Source organism: Megascapheus bottae, chromosome 9 (genome assembly GCF_031878675.1).
Source record: "Megascapheus bottae isolate mThoBot1 chromosome 9, mThoBot2.hap1, whole genome shotgun sequence".
In the NCBI taxonomy this organism is placed as follows: domain Eukaryota; kingdom Metazoa; phylum Chordata; class Mammalia; order Rodentia; family Geomyidae; genus Megascapheus; species Megascapheus bottae.
The window spans coordinates 11,538,955-11,553,393 of NC_143517.1; the positions used below are offsets into that span (position 1 = coordinate 11,538,955).

Sequence of the window (14,439 nt, forward strand, 5' to 3'; positions counted from 1 at the left end):
CTGTTCAAAACCAACCCTGGGCAGGAAGTCAGTGAGACTATCTCCAATTTACCTCCAGAAAACCAGAAGTGGTGCTGTGGCTCAAGTGGTAGAACGCTACCCTTGAGCTGAAGAGCGGAGGGACAGTGCCCATGCCCAGAGTTCAAGTTCCACAACTGACAAGAAATAAATAAATTCATATAAAACCATAAAAAAATGACAAAACTTTTTTTTTTGCCAGTCTTGGGGCTTGAACTCAGGGCCTGGGCACTGTCCTTGAACTTTCTCAAGGATAGCACTCTACTACTTGAGCCACAGTACCACTTCCAGCTTTTTCTGTGTATGCAGTACGGAGGAATTGAACCCAGGGCTTTATATGCATGCTAAGTGAGCACTCTACCACTAGGCCACATTTACTGCTCCTAAAACATTTAATTTAATATATTTTTTTAGGGTTAACGTTTATTTACTTTTGCCAGTTCCAGGGCTTAAACTCAGGGCCCAAGCATTATCCTTGGGATTTCTCAAAGCTAGAGTTCTACCACTTGAGCCACAGAACCACTTGGCTTTTTCTATGTATGTGGTACTGAGGAATCGGATTTTCATGCATGCTAGTCAAGCACTGTATCACTACGCCAAACTCCTGAGACATGTTTTTAAAAACAACTTCTTCTGGGCCAGGAGTTTGGCCTAGTGGTTAAAGTGCTTGCCTAGCATGCATGAAGACCCGGGTTCGATTCCTCAGTACCACATACATAGAAAAAAGACAGAAGTGGTGCTGAGGCTCAAGTGGCAGAGCTCTAGCCTTGAAAAAGTCCAAGGACAGTGCTCAAGCCCTGAGCTCAAGCCCAGGACTGGCAAAAAAAAAAAAAAAACAATTTCTTCTGACACAGGTTCCACTGTGTCTGAGACTGCCTAAGAACTCAAAATCCCAATGCCTTCTAAGTATTGAAAATATAGGCATGCATTGTCACACCTGAATCTTTTATGTAGTGTGTGCTATGACCATACATATACAGTAGAGATTAAATCCAGGATCTTGCCCATGCCATGCCAGTCAAGTGCTCTACCATAAACTACATCACCAAATAACACCAAAAGCTAAGGCACGATTCATGAAGATTTGGGAAAGAAATGCTTTCTCTAACACACTATAATCTTTGGTTATCTTATAACAAATTCGGTGAGGATGTGAAGACAAGAAAACATTTTCACATTATATAGAAATTCTATGATGGAGGTTCCTTGGAAAACTAAAGTAGAGCTACCATGGAATCCAACAGTCACACTAGTGGGCACATAGCCAAAATAAATGAATTGAGTACGTCAGCAAGACACCTGCATTTTCACGTTTATTGTCCCATTATGCACAATAGCTAAGTTTAAAAGAACAGTTTATGTGCTTACCAATAATTGAATGGATAAAGAAAGTATAATACATATACATAATAAAATCCTATTAGATTACTACAAAGAAGAAAAATCTATCATTTGTAATAACATGAATGAAACTGGCAGTCATTATGTTATATGAAGTAAACCAGGCACAGAAAGACAAATACCACATCACCCCACTCATGTGGAATCAGAAAAGTTCTGATTTCATAGAAGTGAAGTTAAAAAGAAGGGTAGTTGCCAGACACTAGGGAGAACAATGAAAAGGATAACAGTAAGGAGGTTCGGTGTACAGTTGTAGAAGAGGATGGAGGTATTAGTATGTATCTCATAAAGGTAGAGGAAATAATTTTATATGTCCACCATAAATAAACAAAGTATGGTGATACACACCTGTAGTCCCAGCACTCAAGAAGCAAAGGCAGGAAGCCTCTGGAGTTGAAGCCAGCCTAGACTTCATAGCCCCTGTTACAAAAAATGATTAGTAGATTCAACCTGATTTAATAAATTTTTATGGTCTGGGAGTTTGGCCTAGTGGTAAAGTGCTTGCTTAGCCTGCACAAAGACCCAGGTTCAATTCCAGAAGTGGTAGAGCTCTAGCCTTGAGAAAGTCCAAGTCCAGGCCCTGAGCTCAAGCCCAGGACTGGCCAAAAAAACCAGAACAAAAAATAAAATAAATTTTAAACATATACATATGTTTGATACATATAAACATGTATCAAAATTTCACAAGGTACCCCAAACACAACTTTTGTTTTTATTTTTATTTATTTATTTATTTTTTGCCAGTCCTGGGCTTGAGCTCAGGGCCTGAGCACTGTCCTTGGACTTCTCAAGGCTAGAGCTCTACCACTTGAGCCTCAGCACCACTTCTGGCTTTTTTCTATGTATGTGGTACCGAGGAATCCAACCCGGGTCTTCATGCATGCTAGGCAAGCACTTTAACCACTAGGCCAAACTCCCGGCCCCAACTTTTGTTTTTAATATATTGCTTAAAAATTAAACAACAACAAAAAAAAGGCACCTTTGAAGTCCAGTGTAAAGCAAATGTTGTTGGTGATCCCAAAATAATTAATTAAAATATTTCAAGCTATTGGAAATCAGGGATGGAAATTGCCAGCATACCTATTAAAGTACTAATGATAAGCCCAAGGTAAAATAAGAATGCATCCTGTCAATCCTAAGACAGATGGTGCTGTCAAGCTATTTAGCATGCAGGATAGATGTGTAAGAGGACATATGACATAATAAGGTGTTAGCAAGTAGAAGAAGGCTAATTTCAACATCCCTCGCTTATGCTTGTGTTCTTTCCCAGGACTTGGATATCTACAGACTTAATATACATTGAGAAGTCATCTTACTTGGGCTTTGTTGTAAGTGGTAGAACAAGTATTTTTAGATAGCTACAATGTAATTGTAAACTGCTGAAGGCCTTTTGTTCCCTTAAAAGACACTACTGACTGGCCTTAACTTCTTCACCTCTGCATGGATCAGCATTCTTGGAAACTTCATTAGTGACCCAAACCTAACTCTCAAAAGTTGCATCCATTTTCTCTATCCAACCCAGGGTAGCTAATACATACATTACACACAACTTACACATAAACCTAAGTGTACACATGTAGTTATATAGATTGCCAAGACCATCCTACATGTAGATGTCATAAGCATTAGAGTTTTGTCTAGAACTTTTCATTTCTTCTTCAAAACTTGCTTTTCTTCCATTTTAAATTTACCTCAATTCCTTCTATCTCGGTTATTTAAACAAAAAGTGGAGTAATAAGCACCTTACCATTTTTTACCTATACTTTACCAGCTCTTGTAAAAAATGTCTTGAAAGTACTTCCTTGCCCCCATTCTAATTCCTCAGCTCATTGTTTCTTACCTGGATCATTGTTCTAGAGTGCTCACTGATCTCCATGTTGCCAGCCTTGCCTCCTTACTATTCATCTTCAAAGCTGTCCTCCGTTTATCTCTTGCCTGCTTTTGTCCAGAGTTCCCTATTGTCTGTAGGGGCAGCTTACATATTTGCCCGAGCTTACATATTTGCCTGTTTCCTACTTTCAGTGGATTTGAGCTGACCATCTCAATTTTTCCTCACCTCAGTTGTTGAAAATTGAGTGAGAGCTTGTTGTCATCCAAGCCTTCTCACACAGGGCTTTCTCAGTAATGATCGTGCAGGTTTCCATACTGTGTTCCAGTTTTACATTTGTATCTGTCCTAATCTACCACATACTTTAGGTTTGGGATATTCCTACACTTGAATATCCTCTCTACCTAGTACAAAACAAGTATTTGATACATAAATACTAAATGGAAGAACTCGATTAATAAAGATATCTTTCTGTAACTCTGACAGAGGCAACAGGAAATCTTTAAATACTATGTAATTTCCAAGCCCTTTTAATCTAGTAGTTCCAGAGTGTTGTTCTTCTGCTAAGATTGTGTGTGTGTGTGTGTGTGTGATTATAATATGGGCCGGGAGTTTGGCCTAGTGGTAAGAGTGCTTACCTAGCATGCATGAAGACCCAAGTTAGATTCCTTGGTACCACATAGATAGAAAAAAAAAAGCTGGCTCAAGTGGTAGAGCTCTAGCCTTGAGAAAGTCCAAGGACAGTGCTTAGGCCCTGAGTTCAAGCCCCAGGACTGGCAAAAAAAAAAAAAAGATAATATGTAAGATTTATATACATATACAATTTTAGATATGTGTATATATATATATCTGTTTATCTTTATATAGATATAGATGGACAGAAGGTTTCATGGATTGAACCTAGTGTCTTACACATGCTAATGAGCACATGCCTTACCACTGGGTTATATATCCTTCCAAAGATAATGTTAGAAATCTAAATAATTTCTTTTTATTATTATTATAAAGGAAACATACAGATTTTTTATTATTATTATAAAAATAACATACAGAGGGGCTACAGTTACTAAATCAGGTAAAGAGTATTTTATTCTGTTTTGTTTGCCAGTCCTCTGGGCCTGGGCACTGTCCCTGAGCCTCTTTGTGCTTAAGTCAAGTACTTTACCGCTTGAGCTACAGTACCACTTCCAGCTTTTTCTGAGTAGTTTATTAGAAATAAGAATCTCATGGACTTTTTATCCTGGACTGGCTTCAAACCACAATCCTTAGATCTCAGCCTCCTGAATAGCTAGGATTACAGGTATGAACTACTAACATCCAGCTTTTTGGGCTATGTTACCCTTTCCCTCATGCTCTTCTTTATAAATTATAATTATTATCTCATTAATTGTGTAGATTAATAGATTTCAATGTGACATTTTCATAGTGCATATATTGTACTTTCATTGTCCCTACCTCTTACCTTCTTTTGCCCCATCCCTATCTCTTCCCTTCTCTTAAGAGTCCCTCATAGGTAGAGGTTTGTTCAGGATGTAGAAAATATATGCTTTTTATGTTCAGTTTAAACTTGGACATAAAACAAATGAGAACTTTCTTTGTATTGTATTATCCGAAGATAAGTAGTCCTACTAAAAGAAGGATAAACATGGTGAAAAGAGTATTAGATTCTACTCCTGCTTCTGATATAATTGTGAATGGTCTCAGGCAAATAATTCTGTTTTTGCAACTCAGTCGTATGAGACAGTTATTATCGATCAGCAGGGTAACCAATGAGCTTCTTTCAGTGAAATACAAGGAAAGTATGAAAGAAGCAAAAGCAGAACAACTCTGATAGCAGACTTGCAGATTGTATGGAGAATGAAAGGGACAAGGAAGAGCTCCCTCTACTGAGCTGTCCCTCCTCCCTGCTTCATCCTCAAAAGGCAGCACCAGCAGTATTGCAACCCATGTGTTACAAGTCATCTTCTACTAAATTTAGCTATATCAAGTGAAATCAGATCTCTTTCTCTCTTTTTTTTTTTTTTTTTGCCAGTCCTGGGCCTTCAACTCAGGGCCTGAGTGCTGGTCCCTGGGTTCTTGGGCTTTCTCAAGGCTAGAGCTCTACCACTTGAGCCACAGCACTACTTCTGGCTTTTTCTATGTATATGGTACCAAGGAATTGAATCCAGGTCTTCATGCATGTTAGGCAAGCACTCTATCACTAGGCCAAACTCCCGGCCCAAGATCAGAACATTTTAAAGTCATAGAATTTGGAATGTTTATTTAAGGTTCCTAATTTTTTTTAAGCCTGTTTTCACAGGGTTTACTATCCTTGCATAATGGTCTGATTGCAATACATCTTACTGTTTTAGAGTTCATGCTACACATGATTCTGCTAATGTTTTGGTTTACTTAAGGTATTTGAGTTGAATAAAGAACACAATGTGATTCAGAGCACATTGACACATTGATAGGACAACCTATGTCCAGTTCTGTGGTTCCCCAGTGTCTTAGTCCTAAAATATTCATGAGCGCTGACCCACACGGAATAAGCAGTGCTTCACACTGCATATTCACTGGCACAGGGAGTGCCAGCCTTCCTGTGGAGCAGGTGCCAGTGGTCCCCTCATTTTATAGACAGGCTCTTGCAACACAGCTATACCATGGTGAAACTGGAGTGTGAGACAGGAAAGGCCATTTAGTTCATTTTAAAGGCATGCTTTCACTCACAGCCATAAGTTTTCTTGAAAGAACTTTTTAGCTTTTAGTATTTACATATATAATTTTAATTTTTAAAGAAATCACTTAGTATACTGACTAAAATGCAGTCTATTGCATTATAGTCAGTATACTGACTAATCAGTACTTGAGAAGTGCTGATTCTTGCAGGCAAATGGATACCTGTTACTTTCAGCAACTGAGAAAACTAGTCACTTTGCAAGGTGCCTTACTTTCTAGTAACTGTTCAAGATATTTATACAATCATCTAGCAAGTCCACGGCTTTGAGTTCAAACCCAGTACCGAGACAGATACAGAAAGATATGGGGGAGAGGGGAGGAATGGAGGGAAAGAAGGAGAGAAGGAGAGGGAGAGATTGAGTTAAATGACATTGCCCAAGAACTTCCCCTGGCTTATCCTAGTTACCTATCAGATGCCATTGTTTTTTAATCTTGCCACCAGGTGGCAGCATATTGACTCCATGGAAAACAGTTTTTGTTGGTTTTTTTTTGGTCAGTCATGGGCAGTTTTTTGTATTTTAACAATTGTTAAATCCTAAGGAATGCTCCATGTTCTCCCCTACCCCTTGCCTTTTTCTAGTCAGTTTAGAAGGCCGTGCACTTGCTTCTGGTAGCTAATACAGAAAATCTTTTTCCTCTGTCTTAAACTAACATCTGAGCTGGTATGCTGAGCCGATGTGCTTAGATTCTCCCATTGGTTTTGTTCGGTAACAGAAGAAACTGTGTTCTCTTGTTTATATCTTCCATGGGATCAAGAGAAGTTCTGGGTATGTGGTAATAGTAAATATCAAGGCCTAAATGTTTGTGATACCTAAGATGCACAGCAGCATGTGAATTCACTTGAGTGTATATTTGAATTACAGCCCATTTACTGTGTTTTGTGCTTATATTTATTTTAATTTTTGCTATAGAAGTCCCAGAAATTTTATCTTAAGTTTAAGCATTGCCAGTACCATTCAGGTAATTTGCTGTCAAGGGCTCAAACATCATTGTCGGAAGTGAAAAACAAGAGAATTGATGGCTAACAAAAAAAAAATGAAGGTAAAACACTGAACATGGCAGTTAATCAAAGGGTGTTAAAGGGGGAGGGCTGGCAGCAAAATGAAGACAGACTTCCAGTACTGGAGTGGAGCACACACTATACAGGAAGCAAGAACACCAAGGGTAGCTGCTGTATAGAACCAGAAATCTGTTCCTACTTAATCATGGGTGGGTATGCCTAGACAATGTTTCACAGTGGCTTAAAATGAAATAATTTGGCATCAGTTTCCCAGCAGTTTTTGTCCTACGCTTAAATTTTCCTATTGTTTTTCCTTTAGTAACATCTTAAGAGAACTTGCTCAGGTCTAGCATAAATAAATATTAAATGCTAACCTTTATCATAAAGAATCTAAGATAATCCATTTACAAGTTATTTTCTAGGATTATACTCAGATGGATAAGACGTATTTTAATTTGGGATTAGAGTTGCAGAGGAGAAAGGAAGCATCCAAAACTAGTCCATTGAGCTGGGCAGGTGTCTCACGCCTGTAATCCTAGCTACTCTGGAGGCTGAGATCTGAGGATCAAGGTTCAAAGCCAGCATGTGCACAAAAGAACCCTGAGACTCTTATCTCCAGTTAAGCTCTAGAAAAGGGAAGTGGGGCTTGGCTCAAGGACAGGATGGTAACCTTGAGCTGAAGAGCTCAGGGACAGTGCCCAAGCCCAGCGGTACAGGTACGGCACTAGTCTTGAGCTGAAGAGCTCAGGGACAGCGCCCAGGGCAAGTGCAACCTCCCCCCACCCCCCCCAAAAAAAAAACCTTCCATTGAGGTGATAAAAAATGATGATAAAATAGAACCAGTTTTTACTGGGGCACCTGTGGCTCACACCTGCAACCTTGCTACTCAGGAGGCTGAGGTTCAAGGACTGTGTTTTAAAGCCAGCCCAGGCAAGAACATTCGTGACATTCTTATCTCCATTTAACTATCAAAAAGCTGAAAATAGAACTGTGGCACAAAATGATAGAGCATTAACTCTGAGCACAGAAACTCAGGGACAGCACCAAGGCTCTGAGTTAAGCCCCAGAACCAGCACAGAGAGAGAGAGTGGGGGGGGGGGAGGGGCATTAATTGCATGTCTTTCAAATGTGGAGTACTTCCTAAGGTTCAATTATGCTTTTTATTTTTTGTTGGCTTTTTAAGTTTTTGTTGGTTTTGTTTTTTGTTTTTAGTGAGTCATGGAGTTTGAACATAGGGGACCTGTGTGTTGTTCTTGAGCTCTTTCTCTCAAAGCTCACACTTTACCACTTTGAACTACAGAGCCACTTCTGGTTTTCTCATGGTTAATTGGATGAAAGAGTCTCACAGACTTTTCCTACTCTGAGTGGCTTTGAACTATGATCCTCAGATCCCAGCTTCCTGAGTAATAGAGTATTTTTATAAATTTTATATACCACAGCTTTGTGTGTGTGTGTGTGTGTGTGTGTGTGTGTGTGTGTGTGTGTGTCTGTCTGTCTGTCTGTCTGTCTGTCTTGTCTGTCTTGTCTGTCGTGTGTCTGTGTCCTCATGTCCATGCATGTGTGTGCAAACATGCTGGTCCTGAAGCTTGAACTCAAGGCCTGGGTGCTCTCACTGAGCATTTTTGTTCAGTGCTAGCACTTTATCACTTGAGCCACAGCTCCAGTTCTGGCTTTTATTGTGGTTAGTTGGAAATAAGAGTCTCACAGGCTTATCCTGCGGGACTGGCTTTGAGCCATGATCCTCAGATCTCAGTCTCTTGAGTAGATGGGATTGTAGGCATAAGCCACAGGCACCTGGCTATTACCATTGCTTTAGCCAAAGAGATTCATGAATGGATTGGGGGGAAAAAGACCATTTATGTGCATGTATTAGCACTTCTAATAATGACTTTGCCATATAGAACTGCTTGCTTCTATGAAGGTGCAGCTCATTTCTAGAACCTTGCAATTCTGGTCAACATTGTAGTGGAATGTGTACATGTGGGTGGTCCCTCCATGGAATTCCAGCATTTGATGGATATATTTATGTCTGAAGATTTATGTCTGTTGATTTCAGTATTTACTTCCCCTGTTTTCTAGGCCATCATGGTAATTGACATGTTATTGGAAATAAAGCTAAATTTTCCCCTTATTTATAGGGATAAGTTCAGTTTTGAAGAATGTGAATCAATTCATGGTTGGCTGAAAGCCAGTTTCCCCTTAAAGCCTGCACACACATGAAAAGTGCACTCCCATCCTAAGAGCCTTCTGAATCTGCAGTGATTAATTCTTCTCATTATTTTGCTGCAAATTCTCATGACCCTCTGTGATGATTCGATCAGCCACTTAGACTTAATGCATATTCATGTTTCTATGCTCCTGCCGCAGTCATTCAAGTCCCATGCACTGACTGGTATGTGCTTGGTGCAGTAATTGAGCTGCAATAGATTGATTACTCTAGGGAGCTGTAAGGACTTTAAAGGTGAAAACATATCAGTCCTGTTAATTAGGAAACAAAAGCTCTGATAACAAGTTCAATAGTCAAATGTTTCCAATGTAAAAGAGATGGGAGATATGATTTGTTCCTCTGTAATTACTATTTACTTCTTTAAATTTGAATTAGGTCTTTGCCAGTGGTATAAGAGAGTACCTTTCTTTCTTTTTTTTTTTTTTTTTAATCATCCAAAAGAAAGCTCATCTCATCATGGAGGGTACACAGGCTACCTAGATGGCATGCATGGTTTTCATGTGTCCTGTGTATTGTGATGTGCATTCCCCCATCCTTGGTCATGATTTTTTCTTTTACTAATTAGAGCTCATACATCATAACAATTCACCATTTTACACTGTACTATTCAGTGATCTTTATTCACAAGACTATGAATCCATCACTATAATCTTAATTTCAGAACATTTTCATGACTCCCAAAGAAACCCCACAGTTATTAGCAGTCCCGTTTCCTCCTCTTACAGTCCCTAAGTAACCAGTCATCTGCTTCTGGTCTCTGTGGATTGGTCTGTTCTAGACATTTCATATGAATGGAGTTGTACTGTATGTGATCTTTTCTGTCTTACTTCACTTAACATGCTTTCAAGATTTGTGGCGTGAATCAGCACTTCCTTTCTTTTTAAGGCTGAATACTATTCCATTATATCAATAGCTTACATATTTGTCTTCATTTATTGATGAGTGAATGTTTCTGCATTTTAACTATTTTGAGTAATGCTGCTAACAAAGCTCAGTTTCCTTATGTCATTGCTCTATATTTGACCTTAAAGAGAAAACATCCATCTTCCTGATAGAGTGTGATATTAAGTGTGGTTTTCTTTGTTGCCGTTTATCAAGTTGAGGAAAGTTCCCTTCTGTCCTAATTTGTTGAGTACTTAAGATAAAGCATTGTTGGATTTTTTTTCTTTTATTAAAATGATTGTGTGGTTGTCTTTTACTAATTGTGTGTGCCTTTACATCAAATGATTTCCATGTGCTAAATATTTTGATACTGTAGAACTTTTATATATGTTTATTTACTCTTGTGATTTCCATTCTTTATATTTCAGGCATTTATTAATACAGCAAAAGAAATTTATGAAAAAATCCAGGAAGGAGTTTTTGACATCAACAATGAGGTATATACATACAAAAATTACTGGCTAATATTAATTTACAATTGGCTTTTACTTACTATTTGGAGTCATCATTTTATACTTTTTAAATTTCTAAAGCGGATCAATGATCCCTTAACACATTGCAACTGGAAGCTTGCGGTATGTTGTACAGTAGTTAAATGTTTGTGTTCTGTTGGATTCTAGTAGAGCATCACTTACGTAAGTGTCCCTATGTATTTATTCCAAGCAATGTAAAGTATAAAAATCCCCTAAGAGCAAAGAAAACCCACTTTTACCCACGTATCCATATGGTGACATCTGTTTTGGGGAATATTATTCTGATGTGGAAACGCGTGTAGTATGTCACTATGCAAGATGCTCCCTTTTCTGGAATGAAAGAAGGAAATTCCCAATTTGAAATTACTCCCAGTATAGCAGAGCATGTTTTCAAGAGACTAAATTAATGTGCATAATTGGCGAAGATGATGGGTTTTTTTAATGTCACTTTTAACTCATTTTGTTCAACACAATTAGCATAATCTATAAAGCTTTGGAAAATATGATTCAGAAAATGTATAAGCCAAGGGAATTTTTTGGGGGGGTAGGGGCTTGATTATGGGGTTTGAACTCAGGGCCTGGGTTTTAGCCCAAGCTCTTTCACTCAAGGTTAGCCCTCTACCATTTTGAGGCACAGTGCCACTTTGGTTTTTCGGTGATTAGTTGGAGACATGATCCTCAGATCTCAGCTTTCTGAGTCGCTAGGATTACAGGAATAGCCACTGGCGCCTGGCAGCTAAGAAATTTTTACCTAAATTCCTATTGTACATTTATTTCAAAGTATTCATGTGAATAGAATGTATTCTTTCTTTACTTACACATAAAACTTTTGCCAATCTGTATTAAGTATTAACACTTCTGGCTTCTAAGAGAGAAGCCCTTGTTCAGAGTATAGTTGCAGCTAGAAGTGTTTTCTACTTGGGAGCCATGACAGTAGTGATACATCTCTTGGCCTGTACTCGGATGAGGCTCAGCTCCCTACCTCAGTGGTTCTCACGAAAATAAACAGCATTTTGCCTAAGGTTTCCAAAAAAGAAAAAAAAAAACATTTTACATTCATTCATACCCCTTCTTTCATAGCCCCTGCTTTCTCCTGCTGTCTGTTAGTATTGAGGTTTGAACTCCCAGCCTGAGACCTATCTTCTAGACTTACATGGTAGAACTTCTTGAGTTAATTTAAAGGTAACACCATTCAGAAACTAATGCCCTATAATTTGAACAGTAATCGAGCCTCTGTATAAGAGAGCACGTTTTGTTTTTGTGTGGTTTCATATAGTATCTGACTACTTTACCATGCCATTTGCAGCTTTGATTGTAATCTGCTGTCAGGAGCCAACAGTCCGTGCAATTTATTTGGCCTAATGCCAAGTCTGACTCCCTGATTCCTCAAGAAGTTGCTACCAGCCCAGAGGGGGCAAAACCAATGAGCCATAGGGCATGCTTTTTATTAAAGAGGAGTCAAAAGAGCGAAAAGAAACCACATCAGCTGCTGTCAATACTGAGCCAGTGCCAGAAACCCCAAGGCTACTACTGTTGCAGAACAACTGCCAAGCACTATAAATCTGAGATTTACTGTGACGTAAAGTTTCCTTAAGAGCTTAATTTCTGAAGCTACTGTATTACTTTTCTCAAAGTGTTGTATTTTTAGGTAAAATCCACTTGAGGGAGTGAGGGTTAAGACATGTGTGAGTTTGATGAATGAAAGAACTACTCTGTGTGTGGGTTCTTGGCAACCTGCCATGTCTTTGGGGATCATAGAAATTATTGATGACACAGAACACTCATATGCCCTCAGCCCGTACAGCTGATTCAACACAGAACAGAAATGCTGTCTACAGAAAAGATTTTACATGGTCTCAGAGCAGCAGGGGGTTTGGATATTTTTGCCCTTTAAAGGTTTCTTGTAAGAAATGTTTTAAACAGTTTCTTCATTCCGCAGATTCCCTGAAAAGCAGCATTATCCCATTTCTGTTTGCCTACTATGATAAAGGTATTTTCAGAAACAGTTCACAGAATACTATTTTAAAGGAGTAAATTGTTAGTCGTTTCTAAAGTCTACTTATTTTTCAGAGTTGTTTGATCAAATTATATCATTAAGCATGATTGTTTACTGACCAGTCAGATCCCCTGGTCTTTATTATTCTGTTCTCTTATGTCTCAGGCAAATGGCATTAAAATCGGCCCTCAGCATGCTGCTACTAACGCAACCCACGCAGGCAGCCAGGGAGGACAGCAGGCCGGCGGAGGCTGCTGCTGAGTCTTTTCCCCGTCTAGCTGCCCTGTGGAGCTCCTCCTTCACCCTCTGTCCTCATGCTCAGCTGAGACATGAAACTGTTTGAAATGGCTTTATGCCGCAGAAGACTTTAATCCTTCAAATTCTTGTATAACTTTGAATAAATGGTTAATGTTCACTTAAAAGACAGATTTTGGAGATTGTATTCCTATCTATTTGCATTTGATTTCTAGGTCAATCGATGTGATTATTTTTGTTAAATGTTGTCTTGTGCCCTTAAGAACTGAGTTGTATTAAACACTACAGAGTCATCTTGAGTATTTAAATCAGTTTGTGTAGTTAGGTTTCCCAGCCCCAGTGGTTACCTAATGTTTAATATTACAGAACTGTCCTCAAAAAGTTTGTCAATTTTCACAGCTATAAGGAAAACCAGAAGGACCTTTAATTCTGTATTTATCATTTACTTTCTGTATATATAGTTTAATAACCTGCTTGGGTGTAATTTGCCAAGCTTGACTTCTTAAATGCATTTGCATAAAATCTATACTGTTTAAAGCTTGAAGCTACAGAAGCTTTGTTAGGAATTGCTTGGACACTGAGTTTTAAACTTTTTGACATTGTTAACAAGCATGTTCATCTTTTCTTGTCACTAGTCCAAGAAAAAATATGCTTAATGTATATTACTAAAGGCTATCTATGTCTGTGTTAACCTGTTTTAATGCCAAAAGTTTGCTATTTGTCCACAATTTCCTTAAGACCTCTTCAGAAAAGGATTTGTTTGCCTTAATGAGTACTGTTGGGTAGAAACGCAGTATGATGAGTGAAAGGGCAGAAGCAAGAAACCCCTACCTGCAAGCAGCCTGAGGAGAGTGAGCCCACGTGTAGATGGCACATTATGAGGACTTTTAATCTTTCTTTAACCACAATAATGTTTTCCTTTTATTCACATGATTTCTAAGTATATTTTTCATGCAGGACAGTTTTTCAACCTTTGTACAGTGACTGTATAATTTTTCTTTCAGTGGCAACTTATAATCTTTAAAATATGGTAAGCACCTTGTCTGTTTGGAAAGGGATATGACAATAAATCTACCAGATGGAAATTCCTGTTGAAAAGTAGAAAAGCTTTAGTAATTTACTCAGTGTGGTGGTTTTATCCTTCTTTTTCCTTTTTCTCCCTTGGTCTATAATGAAATTGTTACAGCAGTGCAAAATAAAATCCTCTGTATAAAAGTGTTCCCTTTTTTTTTCTGACACCTTGTTTTTTTAATAGATTTATACATTTCTGTACATTATTCGTCTGTTTACAGCTTTTACCTGTAATTGAACATGTTCTTTTCTACGGGTCAGAATGCTTTTTAAAGTACTTTAAATGGTTTACTAAAGCATAAAATTTTCACAGTATGAAATTCTTACTGACATGATGCGCACGGGCACTTCCTACTCATCCACACCAGATCATTCCTGCAGTACGAACAGAGCACAGAGCAGCTCCCGGCCTGAGGCTCACAGCGCCCAGTGTGCTCGGGCCTCCCTCTCTCTGCAGCTCTCCCGTGATGCGGCTCTGCTGTCAGACCTCGGATGGCCCTCTTGTGCAGA

The 14,439-nt window shown here is 38.7% G+C and overlaps 1 protein-coding gene across 1 annotated transcript in view; it reads left to right on the forward strand.

The window, feature by feature from the left end:
• Positions 1-14,076, forward strand: part of Rab2a (RAB2A, member RAS oncogene family) — a 67,238-nt gene extending 53,162 nt beyond the window's left edge. Inside the window, exons 7-8 of the mRNA XM_090338854.1 lie at positions 10,503-10,571; positions 12,769-14,076. Coding sequence (XP_090194980.1) covers positions 10,503-10,571; positions 12,769-12,864 — 165 coding nt within the window. The 3' untranslated portion in view covers positions 12,865-14,076. The remainder of the gene's footprint in view (positions 1-10,502; positions 10,572-12,768) is intronic.
• The last annotated feature ends 363 nt before the right edge of the window (positions 14,077-14,439 follow it).